This window comes from Chiloscyllium plagiosum, unplaced genomic scaffold, assembly GCF_037043375.1.
Source record: "Chiloscyllium plagiosum isolate Xiang-an unplaced genomic scaffold, Cpla_swu_hap1 HiC_scaffold_21, whole genome shotgun sequence".
NCBI lineage: Eukaryota > Metazoa > Chordata > Chondrichthyes > Orectolobiformes > Hemiscylliidae > Chiloscyllium > Chiloscyllium plagiosum.
The window spans coordinates 19,319,917-19,347,878 of record NW_028270159.1 but is presented as its reverse complement, the minus strand read 5'-3'; the positions used below and the strand labels follow the sequence as shown (position 1 = coordinate 19,347,878).

At 40.9% G+C, this 27,962-nt stretch overlaps 1 protein-coding gene across 1 annotated transcript; it reads left to right on the top strand.

Annotated features, from left to right (window-relative positions):
- The first annotated feature begins 20 nt into the window (after positions 1-20).
- Positions 21-27,946, top strand: LOC122564881 (uncharacterized). Its single transcript, XM_043720281.2, has 6 exons — positions 21-485; positions 4,607-4,755; positions 10,098-10,157; positions 18,038-18,083; positions 19,996-20,045; positions 24,921-27,946. The coding sequence occupies exons 1-6, from the start codon at positions 435-437 to the stop codon at positions 25,021-25,023; spliced, it is 459 nt and encodes a 152-aa protein (XP_043576216.1). The 5' UTR covers positions 21-434; the 3' UTR covers positions 25,024-27,946.
- Positions 27,947-27,962: the final 16 nt, after the last annotated feature.

Below are 27,962 nucleotides of genomic sequence, written 5' to 3'. Positions count from 1 at the left end.
AGGTCCATGTGATGGGTGTCAAGTTGAAGCATGCACCGTGTTAAACTGACCAATCAGAGGCTGGGGGTGTGAGGCTGCTTTGTGATTGGCGGCGGGAGAAGGATCATCTCCAGGTGACCTGGCAGGAAAGGAGCGGAGATCCCTGATGGGGGATTTACCGAGCCCGGGCAGGGGCGGGTGGGTCCAGAGGGAAGTCAGCGGGATTTGAAGGTGCCTGAGAGGTCAAAGTTGGAGTGAAAGAGAGAGATTTAGGTGAGGGCGGGACGGAGGGATCGAGTGAAGAGGAATCACCGAGTAGATCCTATCGCCGGGTGTGGTGACAGCCTGACTCTCCAGCTATGGCCCCAGACAGCAGCGATTCCTGATTCGGTGCCTTGTCCCCTTGTCACACCCATACGTACGGGTAGCGAGTGTGTGCAGGACCGGGCTGCTTCATGCAGCGTTTCCAAGGCTCCCTGCGCTTGGTGCTTACCACACTCCTCTTGGTGAGTTTGCAGCTGTCCTTCTGAACGGACAATAACATCACCGCGGGTGGCTATTTTTGACCGCGTCTGTTATAAACAAACCGAATAGACAAGAAGTTGTCTACCACAAGATTTTTTTTTAAGCAATGACCTTAAGTTCGTTTAAGGATCTCCCTCTTAAGAAAGCAAAAGAGACAAGCTCCACAGTGCAGTGCAACATTAAGGTTGAAGAAAGTGGGGAAAAAAAAGTCAAGGGTCAGTGATAAAGTGACACCATGTCATGGGGGGAGGAGCGTGACCGGCACTATAGGCGTGAAGTTATTGTCCTAGGGGGCCAGAGGACTCCTCTCTCATAGGAGTCACTGCTAGCGAATTTAAACTGATGGTCAGCACGCCTCAGGCGAGGGAACCGATTTGGATAGTAAGAGAGCTGTGTAGCGAGATTCCCATCCTGAAATAGCTGTGGTGATTGACTTATGTACAGCAGGCACGTTGCTTCAACACACTGGCACATGATCAATTTGTGACTGGGTTTGTGGACAGGGCTGGCATTGAGATGCCCATGAGAAGGTTATAGGCTGCAGACTTTCAAGAAGGGAGCCTATGTTGGGGAAGAAGGAAGTTACTAAGCAACAATTAAGTTGGGACTTTCAGGACTTGAAACTTTTTGAGGCAGAATACTTTTCCAGTGGAGTAGTAGGTGATCACAGTCAGGATGTCACTCTGCTGCTGCTGTTCTCCATTAAAATTTCAGACAGAAATTCTGTTCACTGCTCCTTCAGAAATGTAGTGTGCCTGAAATAGTAATGATTTCTAGTAACACAGGTAATGGGGTGGGGTGGGGCTGCTGATACTCCTTTGTGTGCTACTTGTTGATTCATTTTAGCTGCCAGTGACCCACATACATTGATTAATCTGTTCTCTTTCAAGTAGGATAGATTAGAACAGCCATTAAGGGTAGTTTCCTTACTCAGTAGTAGGGGCATGGAATGGCCTGCCTGCAATGGTAGTAGGCTCACTGACTTTTAAACTGGCATTATACATCTATATGGATAATAATAGAACAGTGTAGGTTAGATGGACTTGGATTAATTTCACAGGTTGGTGCAACATCAAGGGCTGAAGGGCCTGAACTGCACTGCAATGTTCTAGATGAAGAGGAAATAAAGATATTTGTATAAATAGCAATTCATGGCAATTAGTTGCTGTATCTTGTGACGTCAACATCCAACAGCATGGACAGACACTTTGACAGTGCCTGAGAAAGAGTAAGTGTGGGGTTAGGGTGCCATACTGTAAAATGGGTGGTTTGTCAGGCAAGAGATGAGTATTTAATAATGGTGAAGGGTGTGTTGGTGTTCAGGCAGTGGCAGGTGAGTGCACCACTCTGGTGGTGGGCTGGGATGCTTTAAGGGGGTCTGGGGCAGTGTAACTGGGGAGAGAATGGTGATTCTTGGGGGGGGGGGGGGGTGTTTCAATCTAACAGCTACCAAAGATCAGCTGTAATCCTAATAAATGGCAGTTCAGGCTCAAGGGGCTGAACAGCCTACTCTTTATTTCTTATGGTATTATTGTCTAAGAAGTTAGACTAGGTTTTTTCAATCTTCTAACTCTTCCTGGGCAGCTATTAATTACTGTGGAATTCTCCAAAGTTTCTGATTCACACTGATGCTTTCGAACGGTTCCAGGTGCAGGGGAAATGCCCAGTGGAAATTTTCAATTTCCTTAGTCATTGTTACATTAAGTTGCATATTCTGTGGGATTCTGATGCACAACCCTCTATGCTGCAAGAATGTCAATTTGGCCACCAAAATCCAGGCAGTTATTCTTATTCGCACTCATTAAAACAAAAGCCTGGGTCATGCAGCAATGCTGAGTCAGAAATCCAAAGGAGCTTAGTGCTGATTCTCCTTTGTGTGCTATTTGTTGATTCATTTAAGCAACCAGTGGCCCACAAACATTGTGATTAATCTGTTCTTATTCAAGGGAAGAGGAAATAAAGATATTTGCATAAATGGCAAAACCTCTTCCTGGCACTCATTCACTTAAAGCTACACATGTATGTAGCAGAAGCAAGATCACTAGTATTACAACTATGTAATCACAGAAGGGTCTTTCTTTTGCATCCTCAATTTTTTTTATTCCTTTGAGGAATGTGAATTTCACTGGCTGTGCCAGTATTTATTGCCCATCCTGGGTGCCCTTTAGCAGGTGATGGAGAATTTGCTTCGAGACCAGCTGCAGGCCATACGGGCTGCTGTAGGTAAACCTGAAATGGTGTTTGGGACAGAGTTTGCAAGATATTGGTTCAGCAATAAGAAGGAATAGTCTGATATTACCAAACCAGGCTGGGGAGTGGCTTAGAGGGGGAACTTGCAGGTGGAGGTACTCCATGTGTCTGCAGCCTTTGTCCTTCCAGATGGTGGTAGTCGTGGGTTTGGAAGATGCTGTCCAAAGGGTCTTTTGGCTTTTCACCAATATTCAAGCTCAGATAGTGTTCTCTCAAGTGGCTGAGACAAATTGATGATGCAAAACAAAATAGCTACTTTGCAAAATTTGGACTATACAACTCTGTAATTAGTGAGCTGAGATTGCGATAAACTTTATTTCTGCCACAGGTACTATGATAATTGGAACTATTTAACCAAAAAAGTGCAGTGATTAATACATTTTAATATAAACTTGACTGAATATTTACCTCCGAATTAGGTAGAAAGTTTAAAGTATAGATATAAATGATCAAATGCTTCTTAAAACATGACTCCTGACTACAGAGTAAGATCAGTTTTAGACTCTACATTTGATTTCATTGTTCAAATCCATTCAGAAGTGTCAGACTGAGTTTTGCGATGAAGAAATACTATTCACCATGCACTTCAAATAAAACCTTTCATTGGTTTTCATGTGCTGTAAAGCATAATATCTTCTAAGGTCAATTCAAATTTGATACCTTCTCTACTGATGATCCATGATCAGTCAGGTTGAAAAATCCTCCTAGATGGCAAAGCAGACAGTAAAAAAAATAAATAATATATAAATTACATTTAATTCTACAGAATGTGAAACAGATCAGGTAATCCATATGGGATTTAGGGAAAATCTAAATCGCTAAACGCAAGCTTTTCTTTTTTTTTAAAAAAACTTGCAACATTTCATTCTTGAGAGAATGAGAATCCACTCTTTTTTTTCAGGGCCAGAGGTTTTTCATCGGGTTATAATTTGGTACAGTTAAAAGCTCAGTTATACTAAATAGATTTTGTTTTTAAAATTTAGTACAGCAAAAACAGAGCAATTAATTTAAATGTATGCCTTAATACAAATAATCTGTTAATTCCATTGGTGAAAACTGCACTGTCACATCATATGAATGTGGTGCAGGATATCTCTGACAACAGTTTCCAGAATTCTGTATTTACATCCATGTGTTTAGATGCCTCTGATGTTGGTTTTACTAAGCAATAACTGAACTCAGTAACTGGCTTCTGGTTAATATGTCTGAAAATTCTGGTTTGATCACTCTACTGGTTCTAGAGCTTATGCAAATATGGGTGTTTTAAATTGTATTGTACACAGCAAACTAAATATGGCAATCTGCCAAATCATCTGTAGTAATGATGATGTAAAGCATAAAGTTAAATAGACATTTGGAGCTTAGCTTGCTCATTTTGTAGACTTTGACTTGAAGCAAAAGACTGAATCTGTCACTTTCCATAGCTTTTGTTTCAAATGTTATCTTGGACTCAATGAAATTATATTCCTCAATTAAAATATGCTAAAACATTTTTAGCAAGAGGAGTTCTTGTTTTAAAGCCTTGCCTAATTTTTCTTTGTTTACAGAAAAGGGTGGCTCTGGCTCTGGTGTGAGTTAGTTTACCAAAATCAGAATATAATTTCGGGTTAGCAGGTGTTAAACTATTTTACTTGGTAACTTAGAATTCATTCACAGAAATTTTGCAGGTCTGGTATCTTGAAAGCAGGCCTAGGTTTGATTGAGGGACAGACTTGACATCAGTTGGTTAAGCTTTTCTCTAATCACTGAAATTGAAAGTCTTTAGTGTTGTCTGTTAGTGTCAATCTCACATCTGCTTTAAATTTTTGACAATTAACTAACCAGTGACTTTCTGCCACCTTTTTGTCTTTAGGTTCTGCTTATGGGCCTGTTATTATATCCAGGGCTAAAGAATGTTGCTGTGTACTTGCACTCAGCAGTTACTGGGAGCTACATTTCTGGAACACATTCTCTAGTCTTTCTCAGCTGTCCCAATGAACAAGTTGGCAAAGTCATTGCAAGGTAAAAAATAAATAGTTTAATTACTAGCATTATGTTTTAATTCATTACCTGAAATTCAGAGCAGTGAAATTATCACTCCCCAAAGTAAAATAACTAGATTCAGTTGATTCTAGAAAGACACAAGTCAGCCAGTATTCGGAAGAGGGAAGAATGCTTGACTAATATTTTGGTTCTGTACCCTGCATCTTCCAAAATGCCTTTGTATTGTCCCTTCAATAATTGAAATTCTGGCAAAAATCATGGATTTACCATGTAAATCACACTCTTATGATAATTCTGAAATTATATCCAAGTTAATACCGTTACTGCTTTCATGTTAGTCTTTCAGAAATGTTTAAGAAACATGCACCATTAGCAGCTTATATTCATTTAATTCTCCACAGAATAACTAAAAATTTAAAAGGAAATTATGGTTGTATAAGCATATAATTTAGAAAAGGATTAAAGGTTTAGTTTGTGTTCCATACTGCCTTCCCAGAGGTTTGATTTAGAATAAAAAAAGCATCTGAATCGAAATTTCTCATTGATTGTCCATAGAAATGTTTCAAAAAATTCATGCAATAAAATAACACTATCTTAAACTCTCTACTTGCTTATTCTGTATTTCAATACATTTTAAAAATGTTTTTCCTTTTTTTTCCATTCTCCCTGAAAGTCTACTTTTGGATTGTGACTCCCTGTACATCTTGCCTCCACCTCTATGATCAACCTTGAACCTCAACCATGAGTATTGATGGGCATATTTACAACCAAACCTTATTTCATCCTCACTTAAAGTTCTAACCCATTTGGTCCCCCAAGAAAAGAGCAGGTAGATAGGATGGTGAAGGTGGCATTTGGTATGCTTTCCTTTATTGGTCAGAGTATTGAGTACAGGGGTTGGGAGGTCATATTGCGGCTATACAGGACATTGGTTAGGCCACTGTTGGAATATTGTGTGCAATTCTGGTCTCCTTCCTATCGGAAAGATGTTGTGAAACTCCAAAAAGGTTCAGAAAAGATTTACAAGGATGTTGCCAGGGTTGGAGGATTTGAGCTATAGGGAGGTTGAATAGGCTGGGGCTGGTATTCCTGGAGTGTCAGAGGCTGAGAGGGTGACCTTTATAGAGGTTTATAAAATCATGAGGGGCATGGATAGGGTAAATAGACAAAGTCTTTTCCCTGTGGTGGGGGGAGTCCAGAACTAGAGGGCATAGGTTTAGGATGAGAGGGGAAAGATATAAAAGAGAACGAAGGGGCAACTCTTTCAGAGGGTGGTACGTGTATGGAATTAGCTGCCAGAGGAAGTGGTGGAGGCTGGTACAACTGCAACATTTAAAAGGCATTTGGATGGGTATATGAATAGGGAGGGTTTGGAGGGATATGGGGTGGGTGCTGGCAGGTGGGACTAGATTGGGTTTGGCTATTTGGTTGGCATGGACAAGTTGGACTGAAGGGTCTGTTTCCATGCTCAATATCTCTATGGTTCTAACTAAATTAAGGCTCAAGCATCAAGCTGATTGCATTCTTGAAGAGGCCACACCAATCTCTGACTTCTTTGAAGCAGCAGTGTGTGGTTAACTGCTCCTGCCAATGGTCAAGTATATTGAGCATTACTGAAGCAAATCTCCCAGTTAGTTGCACCCTGACTCAGTGTTTGAAAATAAGCCTGTACATCATGCCATGTCTCAACTGACCTAGTTGATCTTTTGTAACTTGAATCTTATTTATTGTGCAAATATATTTTCCAGGTTGGAACAAGGGGTTTAATTTCTTCATAATCCAGTCACAAACTTCATGCATCTAATAGAATTTTGAAATTGACTTTAGATCTTATCATATTCCATCTCTGTCATGTTTCACTGAGTTGATTGATTACTGAACTAAATAAACAGATAGTGAAAAAAATGAAATTACTTATCAGATATAAATTCAGCACAACTAAACATAGAATGTGGACAAGAGAGATCATATGAAATCTTTAGTGAGATGTAGCTAAAGCACAAACTTAGCACTGGTATAGAATGGTCACAACATGGGAGGGGTCCAGGCCTGTGGTGGTTTTTTATAAGAACTCAGCTAGTCATTCCCTTACCATTTCTGGCCTACCCTTTCCAGCAGTGCACCTCATGTTCTTACCTTTTTAAACACAACAACTGGATATTTTTCCACCTATTCCTGTTGGATCTTTTGTTGCTGCCCACAGCAGGGTCCTTAATGGAACATTTCTTCCTGATGTACTCCATCCAGAATCTTCATGATTTTTTACACTTCTAGAAACTAATCTCTCAACCTTCTCTAAGGGAAACAGCCCCAACTTCTCCAGTCTATCCACATAAGTCCCTCAACCCTGGAACCCTCCCATAACTTTTGTGCAGCTTCTCTAATACCTTCACATTCTTATGCTTATTGCCCAGAATTGAACATAATATTCCAGTTGAGGCTGGACCAGTGTTTCCAAAACATTCTTCGTTTTGTAATCTAGGCACCTACTTAGAGCCCTGGAGCTTTATTAATCACTTCCTCAACCTACCTTGCCAACTTCAACATTAGTTTTATGTTATGTTGCATTCTTCCTACGAAAATGTATCACTTCATGCTTCTCTGTCTGACTATATCCTTTTGAAGCTCTCGCTCGCGCTCTCTCGCGCTCTCTCTGTTTCATTTGCAGTTTTGAAATTCTGTCTTGCGTGTGTTCTTTAGCTGCTTAAATCCATGTGAGCAGATACTTTCTCTGTGCTGTCAGAAAAGGAATGTCAAGATTTTGACTCCGCACAGGGAAGGAATTCTAGTATCAAATCGGGCTTGGAAGTGTACTTGGAGGCAGCAGTGTCCCCATTCCAGGAGTAAAAAAGCAGAAATTTTATTTAGAAATTGACAGTCAAAGTCAATTGTTTTTAACCACAAACATTAAAGGTATATTGTAAACAGATGGTATGTCCAGTTATTCTTAAAAACAATTAATTCCATGGATATCTAGAACTGATGGATGTTAACAGCTGAATAATAATTTGTTTTGAAGTGGATACTCCTAGTTTTTAAATTCTTGATTGCTTTCAGGCTCCACTGACCCCCAAAAAAAATCACTAACAAGTCCAACTGGTTCACTCAACACTTTGTTTAATTTTTGCGTGAGGTACTGAAATTACACCCATATTAGTTTCATGTAGCCTTTAAATAATAAAAGACCTTTAATTTAATATTATAACAACTATGCTAATGGCACTTTAGTTTTTTTTGTGTGCAAGTTGGCAACCAGTTCAGCAAATACATACAGTTAAAGGTGAAAATCCAGAAGTCTAAAGGTCACCTTTGCTCTGTAAACTGTACCAAAACAGTGATGTACAATTCAAACTTATTGAACAGTGTGAAGTTCTTGTTGTTATCTTTAATTGAAACAGATATGCCCTAACAATCTGTGGTAGGTTTAAGTAACCTCAATGGCATAATAAATTTTAATGACAGCCAAACAATCTTTCACACTGAAAATAATACTTTTGAGTGTAAATCTCCATTCCTTCAGATTTTAATTATTGTACATTTTATAACCTTTTTTCTTTGTCTTTTTCTCTCCCACTTAATTCTTGTTTTAGTAGGCAGCACAGTTAATACTTGTAGAGGTACAAAGGGAACTCTTGTACAATTACTCACTATAAGTTATACCATAGGGTAGGAAAGCCATAACAAAACTACATGGAGGACCTGGGTGATTAGGCCAAGCTATTGAGCATTTCCTTAGTGAGATTAGACTATTGTTAATGAACAAGGCAGAATTTGAACGGTGGCATGAGATTTTGAAGTCAAATGAGGTACAGAAATTTAAAAAGTGATTAAAAGATTACAAAGGAGATATGGCACAGAAATGGACCATTCAGCCAATCCACTCTATTCTAGTGTTCTATTTCTAAACAGGTAAAATTTTAAAGAGAAATTGTTTGACTCTATCATATTTTGATTGTTTCAGACTTGAGTCTTGCATGCAGTTCTGGTCACCATATTATAAAAGGGATTAAAAATGGTGTTAAGGATCGACTAGGATGATGCCAGAAATGAGTATAAAAACATAGAAGGGATCGACTGAATGGGTCTTGCCTTCTGAAAAAGAACTTTTTTATAGAGCTATTAAAAATTAAGGGTTTTTTTATAGTATATACAGAGGAAGTTATCTTTGTAGGGGTGCAGTGTATCTAGGGCCCATCAATATGAGTGATAAGAAAACAAATAGGAATTCAAGAGAAAATTTCTTTACCCCCAAATGATGTAAAACCTGCTACCAAAGGATGTGGTAAAAACAAATAGCACAGATGTCTTCAATTGAAGTGGGATGAGGATTTTCATGGAGAAAGAAAATGAGGCTGGTATGGTTGATTTAGAAGAGGGTAAGATGACAGGTAACTCGCGTGCAGCAGGAACACGAGTAGTGTGGATTGGCTGAATGGTCCATTTCTGTGCCATATCTCCTATGCAATCTTTTATTTTTTAAATTTCTGTACCTCATTTGACTTCAATCTCATACCACCGTTCAAATTCTGCCTTGTTCATTAACAATAGTCTAATCTCACTCAGGAGATGCTCAATAGCTTGGCCTATCCACCCAAGTCCTCAATGTTATACCTTTCAACTGCTCATGGAAATTGAACACACAAAGGCAGGTCTAATGAACAAGAAGTGTCATTGATTCCCAATAAATACACTCTCATAGTTTGTAGCCCTGTACTTACTGGCAATGGACTTAACTAAATTTCTAACAATAGCAGAGGATGATCCTTTGAATGCGGAGACTTTTGTGGGATGAAACCCCTTGCTCTCTGAAGTTAGAGGGGTGTTTTGTGATCATTTGAGTAATGTGGGTACATGTAGGACTACTAGCCACGTTTGAACACTTCTGTATATGGATTGGTTTTCTTCACCTCAAAATGGAAACTATTCCGTAATCTCTCAGATGGTGCAGTTGTTGGTGACATCAGTGACACTTTTCCATCAATCACCATCCCTGAAAGCAACATCTTTTCTCTATTCAGTATGTTAAAATATATTGTCTGTTAAGCAGCATTTCACATTCTACTAAAGTAGAAACTGGCTGATGCTAAAGGGTAGGATGGATTCTTCAATTTGTGCAGACTTTAAAGGAAATGCAGAACTGTCTCACTAATTACACTTTGTGAGAACAGCAAATAGTCATGCTTTGCTACCACTATCTGGGTTGTCATGGTAACATGTTGAATTGAGGCATATCCAGTTCTGGGTACATATTAAAGATGATAAAGAATAACTACAATAATAAAATGAAGTGTAAATTGTTGATTACCTTTCAAAAATAGTGGGCTCAGTTGATTTTGATATTTTTTGACCTCCCTCCCTAGGACTATTGTGGAGAAGAAGCTGGCTGCTTGTGTGAGCATCTTACCAAAGGTGTTTTCCATGTAAGTTAAAGAAAAAAATAATCTTTTGTTTTTCAATGTTTAGATTGTCAGGAAGCAAATCTGAATGTTTCACATCTGTGAAAGTCCATGGGTTATTCCAAAGCTAAAAATCTCCTCTTGCATTTCAAACTAAACCATCTAAAACCTGTTGTTACTAGGTGAGGAGGAGTGAACTGGTTTCCTTTTTTATTTTTCAGCTCCTTTTAATTCTTTTTACTGTAAGAAATAAGGAGCCAATCATTGGGTTTTCTTGAATGAAGACCAATTTTTACTGCATGCCACCCTCAAGAAAAATGTGACATCAAGCATACAGCTCATGCAGTCACTTGGTGCTTCCCAATGACATCCTCTTACATGTACAAAGAGTTAGAGGAGAATGGTGGTGATCAGTATAGAGAAAGAAAATTACAGTTTAGAGTTCATTGTCTTTTGAGAATTAATGTTTAAACCTAGGGCTGAGGAAATTAGTTGATTCCTTTGGCGTGGAAATGTGGCTGTTCCCTGATACTTTAGTATTTGTTCCAGAAGCCAATTCTTTTTGTTTTCTTTCCTTTGCTGTAGTGATTGGAATCAGGTGGACCTTGTTAACTACTCGATTGAGGCTGTTGATCTGGGCCAAGCAGGAAGGACCTGGCTGACCAATATAACCGAGAGGGGGTCATTATGGCTGATTGCCTGCCTCTCTTCCACAGTTATGTTCAGGCCTGGGTGTCCTTGGAGAAGGAGCATGCGGTGTCTACTCTTACCCTTGAGGTTTTCAGGGAGAGGTAGGCACTGCAGGGAGTGGATATTTCCCCCTCAACTCTATATTGATTTAAGTTTAGATCAGAGTGGTTATGGAAAAGCACAGCAGGTCAGTCCGCATCCGAGGAGCAGGAAAATCGACATTTCGGGCAAAAGACCTTCATCAAGAATAGAGGCAGGGAGCCTCCACTTTAGTCAGGGGCACAGACACATTTCTGTGGCCAGCAGCACAAGATCAGAATGGTATGTTGCCTGCCTGGTGCCAGGATCTTTAATAGAGTGATATGTTCTTGCTGGATATGAGCGTTTAGGGAGAGGATACGTGTTACTGAGGATTATATCTGCAATAAATGTTGTGAATTCTGTTAGATCGAATGGATCGGTTGGAATGACAGTTAGAGGCAATGAGGAAATTACAAGAGCTGGGGGTGTAATGGATGGTGGTTCTAGGAAAGCAAAAAAGCTGCAGATACAGTCGGGTAGCTGAGCTAATTCCAAGAAAGGTAGGAGATGTAGGCAGCTAGTGCAGGAGTCTTCTGTGGCTAGCCCCATTGCAAACAACTATGCTGTTTTGGAAAATGTAGGGGGTGATGGATTCTCAGGGGAGTGTAGCACAAACAGCCAAGTTTCTGGTATTGAGACCAGCTCTAGTGTATATCGGGTTTCAAGTGATCAATTGTGTTCGGGGACTCTCTAGTCAGGGGCACTGAGACATTTGAGGCCAGCCACAATCAGAATGGTGTTGCCTCCCTGGTGCCAGCATCCAGGATGTCTCAGGGAGGGTGCAGAATATTCTGAGGAGAGGGACCAGCAGGAGGTCATGGTACACATTGGTTCCAATGATAAGGAAGGGAAAAGGATGAGGTTCTGAAGGGAGAATATAGAGTTAGGCAGAAATTTAAAAAGGAGATCCTTTGGAGTAGTAATATCTGGATTACTCCCGGTGCTGTGAATTAGTGAGGGTAGGAATAAGAGGATAAAGCAGATAAATGCATACCTGAAGAGCTGGTGTTTGGGAGAAGAATTCACAGTTTTGGATCGTTGGAAACTCTTCTGGTGTAGAAGTGACCTGTACAAAAGGCTGGATTGCACCTGAATTGGAAGGGGAGTAATAGACTGGCAGGGAGATTTGTTAGAACTGCTCGGGAAGATTTAAACTAGTAAGGTGGGTGGGGTGGGACCAGGGAGACTGAGGAAAGAGATCCATGTGAGACTGGTACAGTTGAGAAAAGTGAGTCACAGTCAGAGCAGGCAGGAACATAGCAGAGAACAAGGTAGGGCTGATAATATAAACTGCATTTATTCCAATGCAAGAGACCTAATAGGGAAGGTAGATGAACTCAGGGCATGGTGAGGAACATGGGACTGGGATATCACAGCAATGACAGAAACATGGCTTAGGGATGGACAGAACTGGCAGCTTAATGTTCCAGGATACAAATGCTATAGGAAGGACAAAGGGATGCAGGAGAGGAGGGGCGTGGTGTTTTTGATAAGGGATAGCTGTAAAGCTGTGCTGAGGGAGGATATTCCTGGATATACATCCAGAGAAGTTATTTGTGTGGAATTGAGAAATAAGAAAGGGTTGGTTATCTCCTTGGGATTGTATTATAGATCTCCCTAATAGCCAATGGGAAATTGAGAAACAAATTTGTAAGGAGATTTCAATTATCTGTAAGAATATTAGAGTGGTTATGGTCGGGAATTTTGTCTTTCCAAACATAGACTGGGACTGCCATAGTGTTAAGGGTTTAGATGGAGAGGAATTTAAGTGTGTACAAGAAACTGTTCTGATTCAGTATGTGGATGTACCTACTAAAGGTGCAAAGCTTGACCTGCTCTTAGGAAATAAGGCAGGGCAGGTGACTGAGGTGTCAGTGGGGGAGCACTTGGGGGCCAGTGACCATAATTCTATTAGTTTCAAAATCATGATGGAAAAGAATAGACCAGATCTAACAGTTGAATTTCTAAATTGGAGGAAAGCTAATTTTGACAGTATAAGGCAAGAACTTTCAAAAGCTGATTGGGTGCAGACCTTAGCAGGTAAAGGGATGGCTGGAAAATGGGAAGCCTTCAGAAATCTGAGTCCAGAGACAGTATATTCCTGTTAAGGTGAAAGGCAAGGCTGGTATGTGTAGGGAATGTTGGATGACCAAAGAAGTTGAGAGTTAAGAAAAAGAAGGAAGCATATGTAAAGTGTAGACAGAATTTGAGTGAATCTTTAGAGTATAAAGGCAGTAGCAGTATACTTAAGAGGGAAATCAGGAGGGCAAAAAGGGGACATGAGATAGCTCTGGCAAATAGTGTTAAGGAGAATCCAAAGGGTTTTTACAAATACATTAAGGACAAAAGGGTGAATAGGGCCCCTCAAAGATCAGCAAGGCAACCTTTATGTGGAGCCACAGGAGATGGGGAAGATACTAAATGAGTATTTTGCATCAGTGTTCACTGGAAAAGGACATAGAAGATACAGAATGTAGGGAAGTAGATGGTGACATCTTGAAAAATGTCCACATTGCAGGGAGGAAGTGCTGGATGTTTTGAAAAGCATAAAGGTGAATAAATCTCCAGGACCTGATCAGGTGTACCCTAGAATTCTGTGGGAAGCTAGGGAAGTGATTGCTGGGCCTCTTGCTGAGATATTTGTATTATCGATAGTCACAGGTGAGATGCCAGAAGACTGGAGGTTGGCTAACGTGGTGCCATTATTTAAGATGGGTGGTATGGACAAGCCAGGGAACTATAGACCAGTGAGCCTGAGGTCGATGGTGGGGAAGTTGTTGGAGGGAATCCTGAGGGATAGGATGTACATGTATTTGAAGAGACAAGGACTGATTTAGGGATAGTCAGCATAGCTTGCTGCATGGGAAATCATGTCTCACAAACTTGGTTGAGTTTTTTGATGAAGTAACAAAGAAGATTGAGGGCAGAGCAGTAGATGTGATCTATATGGACTTCAGTAAGACGTTCGACAAGGTTCCCCATGGGAGACTGATTTAGCAAGGTTAGATCTCATAGAATACAGGGAGAACTAGCCTTTTGGATACAGAGCTGGCTCAAAGGTAGAAGACGGAGGGTTGTTTCTCAGACAGGACGCCTGTGACCAGTGGAGTGCCACAAGGATTGGTGCTGGGTCCACTACTTTTCATTTATATAAATGATTTTGGATGTAAGCATAAGAGGTATAGTAAGTAAGTTTGCAGACGACTCCAAAATTGGAGTTGTGGTGGACAGTGAAGAAGGTTACCTCAGATTACAATGGGATCTTGATCAGATGGGCCAGTGGGCTGAGAAGTGGCAGATGGCATTTAATTTAGATAAATGTGAGGTGCTGCATTTTGGGAAAGCAAATCTTAGCAGGACTTATACACTTAATGGTAAGGTCCTAGGGAATGTTGCTGAACAAAGACCTTGGAGTGCAAGTTCATAGCTCCTTGAAAGTGGAGTCGCAGGTAGTTAGGATAATGAAGGTGTTTGGTATGCTTTCTTTTATTGGTCAGAGTATTGAGTACAGGGGTTGGGAGGTCATGCTGCGGCTGTAGGACATTGGTTAGGCCACTTTTGGAATATTGCTTTCAATTCTGATATCCTTCCTGTTGGAAGGATGTTAAACTTGAAAGGGTTCAGAAAAGATTTCCAAAGGTGTTACCAGGGTTGGAAGATTTGAGCTATAGGGAGAGGCTAAATAGGCTAGGGCAGTTTTCCTGGAGTGTTGGAGGCTAAGGGTTGACCTCAGAGTTATAAAATCATGAGGGGCATGGATAGGATAAATATACAAAGTCTTTTCCCTGAGGTGAGGGAGTCCAGAACTAGAGGGCATAGGTTTAGGGTGAGGGGAAAGATATAAAAGAGACCTAAGGGGCAACTTTTTCATGCAGAGGGTGGCGTATGTATGGAATTAGCATGATATACTCATCCAGATGCCTTTTTAAATAATGCAATTATATGAATAGGAAGGGTTTGGAGGGATATGGGTCAAGTGCTGGCAAAAGGGACTAGGTTGGGATATTTGGTCGGCATGGACAAGTTGGACCGAAGGGCCTGTTTCCATGTTATACATCTCTATGACTCTATGCTGTTAGGCAGTTATGTGGGAAGAAGGGGGAAAAGAAAATAACAAAAGAAATAGAATTTTTTAAAAAACTTTTATAGCCAGGAGAGAGGGGGTCATTTTTATGGAGAGGTGGGCATTGTGGGGTGTGTCGTGTTTTACTCCCCCCTCCAACTCTATTTTGATTATGTCCCTGCCCTCCCCTTTCACTTTTTGATCATGCAGCATAGCCCTTTGGTCACTGCTTGTATACTGGACACTCGGGTGTTTCCTTCCTTCCTGGTGGTGGAAAAGGAATAAAGATGCATGCACTTGTTTTTCACTAAAGGGAAAAGCCAAGTATAATCAGGAGAGAGGGGTCGCTATCATTGATTGCCTGCCTCTCTTCAGTTACATTTGGGCCTGGGTGTCCCTGGAGAAGGAGCATGCACTGTCTACAACACCTAAGGATTTCAGGGAGAAGTGGGTACTGTGGGGTGCAGTGTTTTATTTCCCCCTCTGGTTCTATTTTGATTTAGTCCTTGCCCTCCCCTTTACCTTGAGAGGCTTTGCCCTTCTTGAGAGACAGATAGTGCTTATCACTGGCCACTCAGGTGTTTTCTTTTCTTCCGGTAGTGGAAGATTTCTGCACTCGTTGTTCTTCACTGTCCTGCACCTGTGCGCGCATACATGGTTACTGGGGAAAATAAGCAGTAACACTGGTAGCAGTGTGGGAGTTTAAGGGGAAAAAAAACAAAGTTTCAGAAAGTCTCCTCTGTCTGGAAGAAAATAAATTAGATTCCCCTCAGGTGAGGACTGATGTACTGTGCACTAATCAAGCAAGGGTGGCTTAGTGATTGGAACCAGCCTCTGTGCAGTTATTTCAGAGACATGTAAAAATCAATCTCAAAGGTTGACCTTGAGTTTTGGTTTATAAAACATAGCTTTCATGTGCTGCATGTGACAGTCAATCCTACCTTTTCAGGGATCAAAAAAATATAATCAGGAGATTAGAATCTCCTCAGCTGAGTGGACTGGCTTTGAGCTGGCTGGCTACAGTGTACTGTGCACAAGTAAATAATGGGTGACCATGCTGGCAGGTTACCAGCCTCTGAAGTTACTTCAGTGGCTTTATATTTTTAAGCAATCAACCTCGTCTCAGTTCAGTTTGCTACAGTTCAAACCATTGGATCTTTTAAAAAAATCATATCTTTCAGAAGTACAAACATATAGTCTTGTGATCAAGCAAAGAAAGGTTTCCACCCAAACAATTGGGAGAATTTGTTCTGCCCCAGAGGATCCTAATTACAGAGTCAAGCAAGATCATTAAAAGAGAAATCTTTACTTGGAAGCAAAGAGTATAAGAGATTTGGGATTTAAAAAATTGAACAGATAAATGACTCTCAAACTTCATGACTTAAGTTACTTAGTCACTAAACTTGCTTTCATGTTGGTATTAATTCCGGTAACATTTTCTTTGTTTACTTGTAATCTAGTACAATGGAATTCTAGCCTCAAATATAATTAGGTACAAATTGTCCTGTTCACTTACGGAAGTTAAAATATATTCAGCATTGACAATGTTAACATGTCTGAAAGAGAAAAGATAGCTAATTCTTGGATTGTTATAAACCATTGTCTCTAGACCAAATGCATATCCAGATATAGTCCTGTTTTATCCCACCTTGAATATGTCAAAAAGCAAAAGAAATTACGTGCATCAACATCACTGTTTCTTCAGATCAGTTTCCAGGCTGCTATAGAACTCTGAAAGTAAATAATACGGCTAGGACAGTGTTCTGTTTGTTCCTTTTTGTTCTCTCACTACTTGTGGGACCAATGATCATTTTGGTCGTTTCTACCACCACCTCCTTCGCCGTCTTCTCCATGATACTACCCTCTTATTCCTCAAGTCATTTCCAAGACACAAACTACATCTTAAGTGTTTTTAGGTGAACACAAATATTTCTTTTGATGGCATGCAAGTCCTTTAAGTAACCCTGGAGCAACATCTACAAGTATACAGTTCACTTCTGAATGAAGTTTATTTTTATTGTTTCTTCAGCAGCTCCCTAATTGTTGTTGGATTTGCCAACTATATTATTCAATATGAAAATGTAGAAGAGTCAAAATATCCTTTTTAGCTCAACATCAATGAGCTGAAACTTTTTTTCTTGCTCCTGTCAAAATCATATCTCGAGCCTCAACTTGTCAACCTATCCAGTTGCCCTTGCATGCTAAATCCAGAGGTATGCAACCTCAGCATGTTTTACAAACTGAAATTCTGAAATCAGTTGGCAAGACTGCTGTCAGCTGCTGAGTCTCGTCATTGTTGCAGAGTCCTTAATCTGCATATTCAGCACCTTTGGGCATTCACAAACTTTTGTTAAAACCACCTAATTTGAATACCCTCCTATATTATCCTGTAGACGGTCCTTGTCAAGCTTCACTGGCACACTCGTGTCCCAACAATTTGACCAGTATTCTCACCCTCTAATTTCTCTATAATCTTACTCCACCCCAACAAAGTGATCAACCTATGCTTCTGTCGCATTGGATTACTATTTACTTCCCAATGCTTCCATTTTAGAGATCGTTCAGTGATCATACTGATGTCTTCTGAAATTCTAACTCTTTTTTAATCCTGCTGCTTCCTTCTAAAGTTTCTGAACTCCTGCACTTTTCTACTTAAGCTTAAGAGCACCAGGCCCTTTTTTGTTTGGAAATCTCAGGCTCCTCTCTGAAGAAAATGATCTTTGCACATAACAAATCTGTGTCTTGTTAGATGGGCAAACTGCAACTCTTAATGTTTTTAACATCTAAAATCAGAAAGGACAGAGCAAACTATTCCTGTTAAATCTCATGTCTTTGTAACATATGAATGATGTAAGAAGCAGCCATTGCAATTCAACTGTACATTGATAATGTCGGGGAAATTAAACACTGGTATTTGAAAGCCATATGTGCAGACTTTAAACCGTCCTTTTCCACACTCTACAGCAGACAGACCAGTAAAGCAATTCCTGAACTGCAGCATTACTTTCCTGGAAATAGGAATGACCTTGCCCATCTTTGCTGACTATCTGTTTCTTTCCATTCTGTTCAGATACAACTGGGACAGTGAAATAACAGAAACTACTGAAGTTCTGATGGTGAGTTGCTGCATGTGTCAATTGCTCACAATATGAAAATTATTTTCGGAGATATTTGGTGTCAAATGCATCACCCTATCCTGTGGAGTAAGCATGATGCATAAACCTAGAACATTCCAGTGGAGATTTAAGTGTCAACTATCCTGATAATGGATGAGATTGTATTTAATACAATATCCAACAATTGGTACAAATTGGGAATTGTTATTTGAAAGCTAAATTTCTAAAATGTTTAATAAAGCTGATGAAATTCTCAATGAGCATTCTAAGTTTAATTAACAAAACCTTTTTAAAATCCGTTTATCCCATCTTTACATAGAAAGAAAGTAGGAGCAGGAGTAGGTCATTCGGCCTTTTTACCCTGCTCTGCCATTGCTGATCATCCAACTCAGTCCCCTGAACCCACTTTCACTCCATACTCTTGATTCCTTTAGTCCTAAGAACTGTATCTACATCATTAAAAGGTTTCAAAATTTTGGTGTCTCCAATTTCATATGGCATAGAATTCTACAGGCTTACCTGTCTGAGTGAAGAAATTTCTCTTCATCTCTGACCTAAAAGGCCTGTCCTTTGTGACCCCTGATTCTAGACACTACAGTCATCGAGAGCATCCTTTTTAGCATTTACCCAGTTCCAAAGTGATGAACCTCATTTATCATCATAGTGCATCTGCCATGTCTTTGCTCACTTATTTAACCTTTCCAAATCGCCCTAAAATTTCTCTGCGTAGTCCTCACACCTCAAACTCCCACCTAGTTTTGTCATCTGCAAACTTGGAGTTAAAGGCATATTTTGTACAGTTGTTTTAGATTAACCATCTATTATTACCTGAAAAACTAAACAGTTTGCAAATGGCTGTCATATCTGTCCTTTCAGCTGACTTTTATTGGCCTTTCTCTCCAGGTTGGTAGGAAGGTTGGCAATGTAGAATTGGAAGGTGGCATTCTGAACCATAATGGTATTCCCATCATCTTGTTGTTTTGCCAGTGCCAGGAAAAGTAGAAAATGGTTCACTGGAGCCCAGTTGAGCCACAAGTGTCCATGTCAGAATCTCTTCCCACCTGAAAGGCAGCTATCAGCGGCTTGTGCGCTCTTGCAGCCTCTCCATGCATACTAGAATTGGAGTGTGGATGTGGAATCTCCTTTTTAGCTACTCCTTAGCCTATGTGGTCACCCTGTGTAGGCAACAACTTCGGCTGTGCTCAGTGACCCCTTCCCTCGACACATGGCTGCAGTTTCATTGAATTCAGGCTTTTTGATTTTGTCTGTAGTTGTCTATTTTATCTGTCTTGAATTGACTGAGCGACAGGTATTGTACCCAACCCTTCATGCTTGGTTTAGGCCTGTAGGTAGGCGTTCCCAAAAGGCTTATGAAAGTTCTATCTCATCAGTCTTTCAAGATCACTGAGTAAAGACTACTGATATTGCTACTTACAATATTTTGAAATTTCTTTTCCACCCCCATTATACAGGAAAAAGATAGATATGTGACTGACAGAATCCGAAAGACATGGAGAGGTGGGCAAAGGATGCCCACACTGCTCTCTGTGCCAGGGACCTGAGTTTGATTCTACCCTCAACGGACTGTGCCAACTCAACACAGATGTTCTCTTTGCGTCGATGTGGGTTTCCTCCCACAGTCCAAGATGTGCAGGTTAGGTGGATTGGCCATGCTAAATAGCTCATAATATCCAGGGATGTGCAGGCTAGGTGGATTGGCTGTACTAAATTCAATGATTCTAACTCCAGTGCTGCATAGAGAAGCAAAACATAACTGCACCAGTTCCACCCTCTAGACCAGTATTCAACAATCACAGCCTAGAATACCAGATTCAGAAAAACGATATCTATGGTTAGAATGTAATTTATAGCCCATGAAAGGTACTAAGTGATTTTTAAAATATTTCCATAGGTATTAAAAACAAGAACCTCAAAAATCCACAAACTCTCAGAATTTATCAGGTGAGTCTATTAATTACTCATAGAATGGCAGAATTTATCCCATCAGTGTTGGTTTTGTTTTAATAACTCAAGAATATAAAGTATGAAAAACATTCAACACCTCAATTCCTTTCCACAAACCATATTCAATTTCCCTTGAGCTGAACTTTGACCCATTTATTACATTGAAGATTACTATTTAATTTGAAATGACCTGTGAAGGAAATCAAGCAAGAACTCTAGAATATCAGCATGTACCTTCAATATTAATATCAAATTGGTTGTATTTGTATAAATGGATGAACTGTTCATTTACCACCATTAAATTCATAAAGAATCATTCTTGTGGATTTTCACAGGTGTAGTTAGTTTGCAATTTACTCAATTCGATGTTCCATTCAACATGGAATAAAGAGTGAAGGAGAAAACTCAGAATTTGGGGATGACACTAAAGGGCCTTAAAGTGTGTAACCATGGGGGTCAAAAAACGGTACTGTATTTCATTAACACTTTAGAAATACAGTCTGAAGTGAATCTTTAATGTTTAAAGCTATTTAGCTACACAGAACAGATTGCCTCAACTTCCAACTAAAAGGCCTCTGGCTTTCAATACAGAAACCTGTACATCTTGTTCATAAATGTTCAAGTGCTTTAGGAATCCATTCTGGAGAGGTTTCTAAGCCACAAATGAGATTTCTATACATCCATTTAATGAAGTGATTCCTCCATAAACCTACTGAGGCCATAAGTGGCATTGTAGTCTATTGGTAAGCAGTGTTTTGAGCTGAAGTACTGAGGTTGCTGCCTTCATCAGAGGAGTTATTCACCTCCAAATGGGACTGGATCTGGAAGTGAATGGACCCACCTCGGCTGTAAGGAAACCAGAGATTGGCCTCCTGAATGAACTCAGTCAGTAAGAGAACTTCAGGATTTAAATAATCCTGAATGGGGGATTTCAAGACTAGGGGGGACACTCCTCCTAAAGTGAGGAGAAAGGTTTGAAAAAGACACGAAGGGTAACTTTTTTGAAGTGGTTCATGTGATCCACTGGTGAGAGTTGATGGAGATGAGACAATAGCAAGAGTTAGCGTAACTAGTGGGAAGGAATTTCCTGGGAAAGAACCAAGGGATCGGTTAAAGTGTGTTTGCTTTAATGCAAGGAGTATCAGGAATAAAAGTGATGAGCTTAGAGCATGGATCAGTACCTGGTGCTATGATGTTGTGGCCATAACAGACGTGGATTTCTCAGGGGCAGGAATGGTTGCTGGATGTTCCAGTGCTTAGAATATTTAAAAAGAATAGGAAGGGGGGGGGGGGGGGGGGGAAAGAGGGAGTGTAGCACTGCTAATCAGAGAGGGTATCACAGCTACAGAAGTTACCATTGTCAAGGAGGGTCTGCCTATTGAGTCAGTATGGGTGGAAATTAGGAACAGTAAGGGAGCAGTCACCTCCTTAGGGGTTTACTACAGGCCCCCCAATAGCAGCAGGGAGATTGAAGAAAGCATAGGTCGGCAGACTTTGGAAAAGTGTGAATGTAGTAGGGTTGTTGTAATGGGTGACTTTAACTTTCCCAATATTGATTGGAACCTCCTTCGAGCAGATGGTTTGGAAGGAGCTGTTTTTGTAAGGTGTTCAGGAGGGTTTCCTAACTCAGTACGTTGACAGGCCGATGAGGGGAGAGGCCATTTTGGATTTGGATTTGGCAATGAGCCGGGGCAGGTGTCAGATCTTGTGGTGGGAGAGCATTTTAGTGATAGTGACCACAACTGCCTCACATTCTACATAGCTATGGAGAAGGGGAGAAGCAGGCACAATGGGAGGATATTTAATTTGGGAAAAGGAAACTATGATGCTATCAGATGTGAGTTGGGAAGCATGGACTGGGAGCAATTGTTCCATGGAAAGGGCACTGTAGACATGTGGAGACCATTTAAGGAACAGTTGCAAGTGATGCATAAATGTGTTCCTCTGAGACAGGCAAGAAGTGGTAAGATAAAGGAACCTTGGATGACGAGAGCAGAGGAGCTTCTTTCAAAAGAAAGAAGGCAGCTTTACGTAAGGTGGAGGAAGCAAGGGTCTTGCTCAGCTCTAGGGGATTACAGGCAGGCGAGGAAGGAGCTCAAAAATGGTCTGAGGAAAGCCAGGAAGGAGGGGGCAGAAAAAAGGCTTGGCAGGAAGGATTAGGGAGATTCCAAAGGCATTTTACACCATGTGAAGAATAAGAGAATGATCAAAGAGTAGGGCCGATCAGGGATAGCATAGGGAACTTGTGTATAGAGTCTGAGGAGGTAGGGGAAACCCTAAATGAGTTTTTTGCTTCTGTTTTTACTAAAGAAAAGGACCTTGTGAATGAAACCATTGAGGAGCAGGTAAGCATGCTGAACACATAGAGATTGAGGAAGCTGATGTGCTGAAATATTTTGACAAACATTAAGATTGCCAAGTTGCCAGGGCCAGACCCCCAGATTTGTCCTTGGGTGCTTTGGGAAGCGAGAAATGGGATTGCTTCGCTGCTTGCAAAGATCTTTGTCTCCTCGCTCTCTACTGGAGTCCTACCTGAGGACTGGAGAGAGGCAAATGTAATTCCTCTCCAAGAAAGGAAATGGGGTACTCCGGTAATTACAGACCAGTCAGTCTCACGTCTTTCGTCTGCAAGGTGTTGGAAAGGATTGAGGGATAGAATTTATGACCATCTGGAAGAGCATGGCTTAATTAAATGCAGTCAGCACAGCTTTGAGGGGCAGGTCATGCCTCACAAATCTTGGTTCTTTGAGGATGTTACTAGACAAGTTGAGGGTCAAGTAGTGGATGTGGTGTATATGGACTTCAAGGCATTTGATACGGTTCCCCATGGAACCATTCAGAAGGTCAGGAGGAATGGGATACAGGGAAATTTAGCTGTCGGATACAGAATTGGCTGGTCAACCGAAGACAGCAAGTGGTAGTGGAAGGAAAGTATTCTGCCTGGAAGTCAGTGGTGAGTGTTGTTCCACAGGGCTCTGTTCTTGGGCCTCTTTTCTTTGTAATTTTTATTAATGACTTGGATGAGGAGATTGAAGGATGGGTCAGCAAGTTTGCAGACGACAAAGGTTGGAGGTGTCGTTGACAGTATAGAGGACTGTTGTAGGCTGCAGCGTGACATTGACAGGATGCAGAGATGGGCTGAGAGGTGGCAGATGGAGTTCAACCTGGATAAATGTGAAGTGATGCATTTTGGAAGGTCGAACTTGAAAGCTGAGTACTGGATTAAAGACAGGATTCTTGGCAGTGTGGAGGAACAGTGGGATCTTGGTGTGCAGGTACATAGATCCCTTAAAATTGCCACCCAAGTGGACAGGTTGTTAAGAAAGCATATGGTGTTTTGGCTTTCATTAACAGGGGGATCGAGTTTAAGAGCCATGAGATCTCGTTGCAGTTCTATAAAACTTTGGTTAGACTGCACTTGGAATACTGTGTCCAGTTCCGGTCGCCCTATTATAGGAAAGATGTGGATGCTTTGGAGAGGGTTCAGAGGGGGTTTACCAGGATATTGCCTGGAATGGAGGGCTTATCTTACAAAGAGGTTGACTGAGCTTGAACTTCATTGGAAAAAAGGAAGAGAGGGGACCTACTTGAGGTGTACAAGATGAGAGGCATAGATAGTTAACCAGAGACTTTTTTTTCCAGGGCAGAAATTGTTAGCATGAGGGGTCATAGTTTTAAGCTGTTTGACAGAAAGTATAGAGGGGATGTCAGAGGTAGGTTCTTTATGCAGAGAGTTGTGAGAGCATGGAATGCGTTGCCAGCAGCAGTTGTGGGAGCGAGGTCATTGGGGATATTGAAGAGGCTGCTGGACATGCATATGGTCACAGAAATTTGAGGGTTCGTACATTAGGTTTACCTTACTTGAGGATCAATGGTCGGCACAACATCGTGGGCTGAAGGGCCTTTTCTGTGCTGTACTGTGTGTGTGTGTGTGTGTGTGTGGAATGACCTTCCAGAGGAAGTGGTGGATATGAGTACAGGTACAACATTTTAAAAGACATTTGGATAAGTATATGAAAAAGAAATGACAGGAAGGGTATGGGCCATGCATAGGCAAGTGGGACTAGTTTAGTTTGGTTATGGTCACCATTAAATGGTGTGTGTGAGTCTGTGTGTGAGTCTGTGTGTGAGTCTGTGTGTGAGTCTGTGTGTGAGTCTGTGTGTGAGTCTGTGTGTGAGTCTGTGTGTGAGTCTGTGTGTGAGTCTGTGTGTGAGTCTGTGTGTGAGTCTGTGTGTGAGTCTGTGTGTGAGTCTGTGTGTGAGTCTGTGTGTGAGTCTGTGTGTGAGTCTGTGTGTGAGTCTGTGTGTGAGTCTGTGTGTGAGTCTGTGTGTGAGTCTGTGTGTGAGTCTGTGTGTGAGTCTGTGTGTGAGTCTGTGTGTGAGTCTGTGTGTGAGTCTGTGTGTGAGTCTGTGTGTGAGTCCTTTAATGCTCACCCATGATATGCTCATGTATATTGGCTCTTGCAGCCACCTCCGCTCTGAGCTCTGCAATTCTTTTCCCTTCTGTCCTTCAAGAAACTCCTTAAGACCTACCTGAAGCTTTCGGCCATTTGGCCTGAAATATTGCCTTGTGGGTTGGTGTCGAATTTGCTTTACGAAGTTCCTGTCATGTGCTTTCAGATGTTTTTAATTTTTTGAGATGTTATACAGTGCAAGTTCTTTTTCCCCTATTACTGGCAGGAATTAGATTCAAGTCCCTGCTTTGGTAATTGTTTGATCTAGTTAAGTCTTATTCTTTGTGGTTTTATTCACACATTCAGCATTATAATAGGGCATTGCTGGGTTTTGAGTAAATGGACAAAGTTCTGAAATAACTGTCTGAAAACCTGTGAAGATCTATACTGTAAACTCTTGCTTTCTCTTCTCTCCCAGATCAGTTCATCCTTTTGAAGTTCCTGAGGTTATAAGCATTTTGGTGGATCAAGGCAATCCTTTATACTTGAAATGGATAGAAGAGACAGTGCTTGAAGATTGATTTACTCACTGCCTTAAAAACTAGATAAGAGTGGAAAGTTACAAGAGTGTGCAGATGGCTTGCCTCCCAGAGGGAAAGTTGGTGTGATCATCTCATTATCCAGTTAGAAGCTCCATTGAGTGCTATGGGTGGGCAAACAGAGCTCACTCTACCTCTGTCACAGAGGACAATCCCCTGACACATTGTAAAAAATGAGGTCCCTGAAATTACTCCAGAGGCCGGTATCTCATCACTAAGTCACCCTTATTTAAACATTGACCCAGCGAGCATGGAGCCACCTCCCGGAGTGAACAGAACCCCTAACACCCCTGTTTATATCTGTCAATCAGGACTCCAATTGGGGCTGTTAACCTGGTCCAATCAGGGAACTCCTATTCTGAGGTCCATCTGACTGACTTCGCTCCAATCACTTCCCCCCCTATGTCCTGGGATGTAGGCCCGTTCTCTTCCCTGTAGCCTCTCCTGGGGCATTTTCACAACAGGTCTGGTTCCTTCAACTCTGCCTCTGATACTCATGGCATGTATCAGACTGTGCCTGTCACTCACCCCCTGAGCGATTCGGCAAAGTTCATCTTCAGGTGGTAACAGTGTCAAGTCTGCAACATCTACTGTGTTTATTTCATCCTCCAGTTTCTTCAATGCTAAGTGGAGGAGGAGAACCCATAGGTTCTGACAGCCTTCATGGCTGTTCTGAGGGGCCATGAGATGTTTTGCTCCTGCCTCATTTGCAAGGTTGCAGCTTTCATGCAGCCCATGTGCTCAGGACTGCCTCAACTACCCGAACTTTGTGTCATAGGACCTAACCGTGCATCAGTCACACCTCTTACCCATGCAGGGCCATTCCTATGGTTTCAACACCAAACTCTGAAGTAAACTGCCACTCTTGCTTAAGGGTTTTGTGTCCAGTGCTGGCCTTTGATGCAGTTTCATCTCTCCCCTGGTTTGGGAGGATCAGGTTTTACCTGGTGCAGAGTCTTCTCCCCCATTAGCAGCTCTGCTGGAGCTGTCCCTGTAGTTGAGATGGTCCTACAATCAAAGAAGAACAAGACTGTTCGGTATAAAATGAAGCTGTAGCCTGATTCTTTAAGACTGCCTTCAAAGTTTGGACTGTTCTTTCCACCATACCGTTGGATGATGGATGCTATGGAGCTGTCCTGACATGCCAAATGCCATGTGACTTAAATAATACTTAAATTTCCTGCTGTTAATCAATCTGCTGAGTAAAACCGAATAAATCTCAATTAGAGGAGGCTTGGAATGATAATCTTCCTTAGTTAAAACCTCTTGGATGGTTTTCGTATCTGGTACCTCATGAAAAATTAGGCTTCTAATAGCCAAAAAAACTGTGGGTCCAGAAGCTGTCAGGAGAATTACACATTGCTTTTTGTCTGCCCCAGTGTCAGTTGCCCAGAAACAATTATGCATTCTTTCCACATTTTTGATCCTGCTGTTTTAGACTGGACTAAAGTCCAGTTTCCCAAACAATGGCATGATGCTAGAAATGCTTACCCTAACTCCAAGCTGGTGATTGTAGGCAAATCTCTTCAGAGGCGTGTTCTTCCCCTTGTTGCAACTGAACTAACTCCAGAGGATGGTATCCCATCACCAAGTCACTTTGTTTTTACACATGCATAATACATGACACTGACCCAGATGCCACAGAGCCAGCTCTGAGAGTGAACAGAACCCTTAACACTCCTGTTTATATCTGTCAGCCAGGACTCTGGGGCTGTTAACCTGGTCCAGTCAGGGAACTTGTATTCTGTGAGATCCACCTGGTTGACATTGTTCCAATCACTACATCCCACCCCTCCAAGTCCTGGGAATAAGGAGGTGATGGCCTAACCACTTGATGTATACAATATGCTACCCTTACCAAAACAAAACATGTAGTGGGGATATGCAATATCAAGTCCTAGAATTTGATTTCCATTACAGGTTTTTTAAAAAATGGGTGTAGAAATGAACGCTTGTCTTGTTTTGATATAAAAATGTTGTCCTAACAACTCCTGATAGTGAATACATTGTTTTTCAGGGAAATTATATCTTCACACTTTATGCGATCTTGAGAGATCTTGTCATTTTACTTAAGAGAATCTAAAACCATTGTATCAAAACCCTGCTCTTTCACTGACATGCAAATACATACATTAACTTCCCACATTTACAAAATTTCAATCTAACAGATAAGTCATGCCCTGGTTTTCAAAACTAAGACACTTATACAATTTAGATACTCTGAAATGAAAGTGTGTCTGTAAATGTAGCCAAACTGTCTGCAAACTTTCATTGAATATTAAGATATTTTCTCATTCCATGTGAATTAAAAGGTTTGTGTGAGGCTGTAGCGTGGGTAAGACTTTTTTTAACGTAGATTTTACGGTCCCGCTGGTGACATGAGAGAATTATAATCAAAGATGTATAAAAGTGAAATATCTTGAAATTAGATTGGTAATCTCATTGAATTTTTAGTTTTCAATACAGAAATATTTAAAGCCTTTTTTAAAATGGGAACTGATGCCAGAAGTTCAGAAATAGGTATTTTTTTTAAAAGAGCTGAATGTCACTAATGCAACCTGATTAATACCTTTATAACTAAAGTAAACAGTAGAATGTTTGTTTTTCCCCACAACTTTTGAGAGCTTACTAACCAGGAGTTCTAAAAAAATAACTTATCCAGTCTCCTGTGGCCTTGCATGTAGGTATTGAGGTGATTTTGCAATACAAGAACAAGAATTTGTATGACTTTGTACAGGGTTTTATTGTTCTGTAATTGTGTGTAACTGGCTTAATACGTCAATTTAGAATATTTTCTATTGCTTGGGAAGGTTCTATGAAACCACAACTTGCTTTTAAAGTGCAACTCAGATTTCTTTAAAAATGGAACTAGGTGAGACACATTAAATGTATGATTATTATGCACCATAAATGGTTGTTAA

Coding starts and splice junctions, on each gene's coding strand:
- LOC122564881 (XM_043720281.2), top strand. CDS start 435: ATGCAGCGTTTCCAAGGCTCCCTGCGCTTGGTGCTTACCACACTCCTC. Junction 10,158..18,037: donor TTACCAAAGGTGTTTTCCAT/GTAAGTTAAAGA, acceptor CATTCTGTTCAG/ATACAACTGGGACAGTGAAA. Junction 18,084..19,995: donor AAACTACTGAAGTTCTGATG/GTGAGTTGCTGC, acceptor ATATTTCCATAG/GTATTAAAAACAAGAACCTC.